This window comes from Pinus tabuliformis, chromosome 6, assembly GCF_031772625.1.
Source record: "Pinus tabuliformis cultivar Carrire ecotype Pingquan chromosome 6, CPIR1, whole genome shotgun sequence".
Lineage (NCBI taxonomy): Eukaryota > Viridiplantae > Streptophyta > Pinopsida > Pinales > Pinaceae > Pinus > Pinus tabuliformis.
Window position 1 is genome coordinate 838,038,836 of NC_142292.1, and position 6,000 is coordinate 838,044,835.

The window sequence follows — 6,000 nt, forward strand, 5'->3', positions numbered from 1 at the left end:
TGAGCCAGTAAAGAAGAGGCTCTTTCAAACTGAGAACGTGTACGTCGCTGATCTGTAGGATCACCGGCAAGATCACCTGCTGCATCTCGAGTAGCACGGACCCATCTTGGAAGTTGAGGATCCTGAGAAGGTGGGGGAGGATTGTCATCCTCACTTTCATCATCTGAAGAAGAAATGTTTTCAAAAGTAGAAGAGATAGGAAGAGGTGGCACATCCGCCGGACTAGGCTCGCAGGCCGATTTATTTTCATCAAATTTTACATCTCTTCTAATGATAACATTTTTGGACTTAAATGGAATAAGTCTATAACCTTTTACATCTTCAGAATATCCAACAAAAGTACATTTCTCACTCTTAGGTTCTAAAGCTTTATGCTTTTCATCTGGAATATGGGCCCATGCTTCACTTCCAAACACACGAAAGTGACTTACATCTGGTTTAATGGAACTCCAAGCTTCTTCTGGAGTGATATTCTCTAGAACCTTAGTAGGAGTGCGATTGATTATATAATTTGCACAATTAATTGCTTCGGCCCAAAAACTAAGACTGAGTCCTTTAGATTGCAGCATACAATTAGCCATTTCCTTTAAGGTGCGATTTTTCCTTTCAGCTACACCATTTTGTTGTGGAGTGTATGGAACAGTATGTTGCATTTGAATTCCATTTTCAGTGCAAAAGTTGATGAATGTGTTTTTAACATATTCTCCACCATTATCAGTTCTTAGCTTAAGAATTTGATGTCCAGATTGTTTTTCAACAAAGGCTTTGAAGGCCAAAAAAGTGTTAAATACTTCGCTCTTGAGTTTTAAGAAGTATACCCAAGTGCGTCTGGAGAAATCATCAATGAAAGTTAAGAAGTACTTGCAGCCAGAGAATGAAGCAACAGGAAGAGGACCACATAAATCACTGTGCACAAGCTGTAAAGGGGCTGAGGCGTGCCAAGAGGCACGTTTGTCAAAACTGTCCCGATGATGTTTTCCGAGTACACATCCGGAACAAACACCATCTCTGCAAGATACCATAGGAAGACCTGTCACCATATTTTCTTTACATAGATGCTGAAGGGAGCGATAGTTTAAGTGACCAAATCGCTCATGCCAAAGTTTGCTCACTTCATCATTATGAGCAACAAATACTGAGGGAAGATTTGATGACCCAAAGTTGTGAAACTTATACAACCTTGTGGAATCATCAGCAAGACCAGTAGCTAGAATCTGTTTAGGATCTTTTAGATCCTTGATTACAACATCATGAGGTGAAAATTCAACAATTTTACCTTCACCTGAATGAGTTATCTGATAGACAGATAGAAGGTTGCAGGATAAGGTTGGAACACATAATACATCATTAAACTGACCATTGTCTAGATGAACAGTTCCAGTCCCTACAACATTAAGAGATCTATCATCACCAACATATATATTTTTGGTGTTACAATCATTTAAAGAAGAAAACATGGCTTGGTTTTTGGCCATGTGATAAGAGGCTCCAGAATCAATGAGCCACTCATGAGAATGAGAAGAAGAAGAAGATACATTTAATGCATAACCAGACTGAGATGATTGACAACGACATGCAGAAAGTGCCATTCCGGAAGTTGAAGTTGAAGTAGGCTCCACATGGATGTTATGTTTCTTCATTGCGGCTTCCAAGGCTTCCATCTTCTTAAAGCATTTAGATTCTAAGTGGCCATCTCGATTACAAAAGTTACAATGTCTGTCAGTCTTCTTCCATTTGTTTTTATTGGTCTTGTCATTTTGCTGAAATGATCTTTCATCTTGAGGCTGAGTTGGTTTAGGACCATTCCTTTGAGGATAAGACTTCTTAGGATTCTTTGAATTTGGTTGCTGCTGGGCGGCTAACGCTTTCGAGGAAGAGTTTCCAAGATTAAGAAGACCAAGGTGTAAGAGTTTTTCTTGTTCTCTTATTAAGGAATCACAAAAGGAGTCAAAGGAAGGGGGTTTGTAGTCTTTGCCTTGACAAATGAAAGCTTCCCTTGTAGAATGGAAAGTGGAAACAAATACAGAGTAGGCTGGTCCCAACTTAGTAAGGATGGAATAAATAAGGTTACCATCTTCTTTCTTAACTTTAACACCTTCCAAGAGATATCTAAGGGTCTTGAATTTGGACAAGAAATCTTCAATGCAAGAAAAATTATTAGGATCCAAAGTAAGCAACTCATTCTCAAGTTGATGGGCTCTAATTTCATTTTTAATCCCAAAAACTTTAGCAAGTTTTTCTAATGCTTCATGAGGAGTTTCAATTTCTGCAATGTGGAATCTAAGATCAGGAGAAACAGACATTCCTATCAAACCACGTGCTTGATCTTGTCTATTTTCCCATTTTTCGGCCTTGTCTTCATCTTTGGGTTTCTTCTCTTGGTTTGTGGCTATTCTGAAGAGACCTTTACTTCTAAGTAAATCTCCCATGTAGGCTACCCATTGGAAGTAGTTAGTGCTGTCAAGAATGACTTGGCATGGACTTTCCATTTTTTGAAAAAAAACTGAAGCTGAAGATGCTGAAAGTAAGTGGTCCAATGGATAGATCTCGAAAAAATAGGCGGTTTTAAAAAAAACGGCTCTGAAAAAGGCTTCCGGATGAAGAAGTTATGGCTTTTTGAAAAAAAATTGTTGACGTTGCCGGCAAAGTGCGCGAATGTGCGGGAATGAAAAAATCCGCCCCCACAAAATGGAGACTTGAACCCAAGACCTCTACTCTCTTAAAAAGTCTTTGAACCAATTGATCTATACAAAATATTTGAGAGAGAGAGAGAGAGAGAGAGAGAGAGAGGGGGGGGGGGGGGGGCCTCGATTTGCGTGCTTGCCTTGGGAAGGCTCTTTTCCCCTACAAAACACAAAACACAAAACCCAACACGAATATGCAAAGAAAAACGAACCTTACGGCTCAAAGTTAGCTTTAGCCAAAAAACTAGAATTTTAAAAAAAATCTCAAAGTTAGCTTTTAACCGAAAAACTAAATATTTTTCTCAATGTTTCTGATTTTCCAAGATCACACTAAGGTGCAGGGAAAAGAGCATACGCATGAGAAAAATCCTTTCTTTCTGTTTCTGATTTGCCCAGATCGCACAGAGTCGCAGGGCAAAGAGCATACGCAGAAATGAAAGGTATAGATCCGGAAAAAAAAAGGCTAAATAAACCGAAACCGAAATAAGCAGAGAGAAAATGACAGTAAACTGCAAAAAAACACTGTATACCTCCCGATCTGAAAAATGACGCAGCTAGGGCTACCGGAAACCTTTTCGCGTGAAACGAAAGGGGTTCCTCACTGAAACAGATGCTCCGAACGCAACAGAGCAGTCCTCTCGGCCCGAAAGCAGTCAGAAACAGCAGATCTAGGAAACGACAGCCGCATGCAGTTCTACCGGCTTCAGATTTGGATCACCAACGGACGCGGCCCTCAAATAGCTCTGATACCATGTAGGAATTTACAGGGTAAGTTCCTCAGAAAGAATACCAAAAGGACACCGCTCACAACCAGATCTCAAATCAATACACCAGTATTTTTGACGTGGTTAAAACCCTCAGAGTGCAAGGAGGGAAACAGTCCACGGCCTGTCCCAACGTGGGTACAGACAATTTATTAATCAAAGAATGAAAATTTACATAAGCTTCTCTCATGCACGGATTACCCGAACAATGACCCTCCATGCGCTTTAAATAGAACTCATGGACCAATCGGGTGTCAAGCCACGGATCAAGTGTCGATAATACCGAGGTGAGAGTGAACCGTCGGATCACTACATATCGTGACCGTCGGATTGTAAGTTACAATATGTACAACGGTAAAGAAAGACACTTTACCTAACTCTATACCTAACTCTAAACTAGACCAAGTTGATCTTAACTATATCCTATGTGTCGGAATATCCTAACATTTTCTTACAATCTTATAGTTGGCCACAAGATATCCTAAATCTTCCAGGATTTTGCATCTCTGTAAGAATATATGTATATATACCACTGGGCTTGACTGTTTAGAATAATGTTCTCGGGCTTACTGTATTGGGTATTCAATGACACGTGTCAACCTTTTTCTTACAATCTTATATTTAGCCACAAGATATCCTAAATCTTCAAGTATTTTGCATCTCTGTGATCATTTTTTTATAACACTGGGCTCCACTGTTTGAAAGTTGTTAAAAAATCTATTGAAAGAATAATTTATCATGACGAGCCATCACAGTTAAATAAATCGAAGCAGTGTTCTCGGGCAGCCTTGATTTGGGATTGTTTAGACCTTTTTGGATCAAATTTCTAGCTTCATCTCGGGGTTTGTTCATCTTTTAAATCTTGTAACTCAAGCTATTCTGTATTTTGTTCCAAGTTGAATATGATTTCATAAATAAGTTTTTTGTTTGAATGTGAGTTTGAATTATTTGCATTTAATAGTACAACACTTATTCATTGTCATATTTTACTCTGTCTGTTGATTACTCCACATAATAATTAAAAATTAAGAAAATAATCCTAGGAACTAAAATAGCTTCACATCTAATCTTAATCACTGCATTTGTTGTTTCCTTCCAAAACAATTCATATTTCATTGAATCTCAAGGAGTGGTGAATATACTCTGTGGGGTGGATTTATTTTTGGTGATATTTGGTTATAAATTTCTTAAAAAAGATTTGATTTTGTTAACCTTGAAAAACATGAGAATAAAACTATATGTATAGCATGATTTTGAAAAATAATGGTGTTTGGACTTCTTTTCAATCATGATATATACTGCGATATATTTTTTGGGTCAAATTTGAAGTTGAAAAATATTTGTATTTAATTTTTGTTTTAATATATGAAGTTTGAAATTTGCTTAATTTTCTTTCCTGAACTTGATGGTCAATTTTAGCATATTTTTTGCACTAGCAGAATTTTTTAATTTCGTCAATCTTTAAATTTGAACAAATTCTCGAACATGAACCAGGTGGGACTTTGCATATAACAGGTTGTAAGCCTGGTCTTCTATAAACAAATACTGACAAAATTGATTTCCGTGTTTCCTGAAGACGGTTATAGCAAGACGCAGCGACATGCTAGTGATGTCTACTGATGGACCTATCAGTGCATATGTGAATCCACATGGCTTTGTTCATGAAACGCTGACTCTCTACAAGACAAAAGGACTGGCACTAAGAGGGCGTGCAGAGACTGAGCACAGCTGGTTTCCAGGGTAAGATAAAATCTTTGACCCGTTCCTTTTATTAATACTAAACTTTAAACTAATAAAGTCTGAGTTCTAATAAATAACTTTTCCAGGTATGCATGGACGATTGCAAATTGTAGTGTTTGCGATTCACACATGGGCTGGCTATTCACTGCAGTTAAACAAAGGTTGCTTCCAAAGTCATTTTGGGGAGTTCGGAGATCACAGCTGGCAGAGAACTCACACTGATTTGTACCCCTCTTTTGAGTAGTGTGTTTCAGTTCAGTGTTCTTAGGTTTCCAAAATATTGTATTAGTCATTGCACAATTCTCTTAGGCTACTACCCTGATGGATAGCCCGAATGCTGTAGTATTTTCAAATTAATGATCAATGCATTGGTGACATTATCCTATAGGTAGGTGCTGAGTTAGCCAAATGTAAATTTTGTTGATTTTGTTATTTCTCCATGTATAACACACAATTTCCTATGGTGAGGTGGGCATGCTGTTTTCTGTTACCATTATCCTGTTGTATGCAATATATTGTATCTTTTTTGAAGAGGCAAAATGTGTCTCAATGGTCAGATTGATGGCGACTGGGTGAAGGTACCGTTTACAAAGACGCACGCGCGTTGTATGCAATATATTTTATCTTTTTATTTAGAGGTGAAATGTGCTTGAAGGACCAGATCGACGTTGACCGAGTGAACGTACCATTTAGGTTATATATATATATATATATATAAAATAAGATTATAGATATTTTTTGTTTATATCCTATGATATTAAAGTAAGATAAAATATATTAACTATATAAACAGTCTTAATAATTATAGATAT

General features: G+C 37.6%; 1 protein-coding gene across 2 annotated transcripts in view; it reads left to right on the forward strand.

Annotated features, from left to right (window-relative positions):
- The window catches only part of LOC149261472 (ATP-dependent protease La (LON) domain protein), a 300,119-nt gene extending 294,435 nt beyond the window's left edge, over positions 1-5,684 (forward strand). For both annotated transcript variants that reach the window (XM_089422315.1, XM_089422313.1), the window contains 2 exons: positions 5,025-5,188; positions 5,275-5,684. In XM_089422315.1, the coding sequence (XP_089278441.1) occupies positions 5,025-5,188; positions 5,275-5,410 (300 nt within the window). In that variant the 3' untranslated portion in view covers positions 5,411-5,684. The remainder of the gene's footprint in view (positions 1-5,024; positions 5,189-5,274) is intronic.
- The last annotated feature ends 316 nt before the right edge of the window (positions 5,685-6,000 follow it).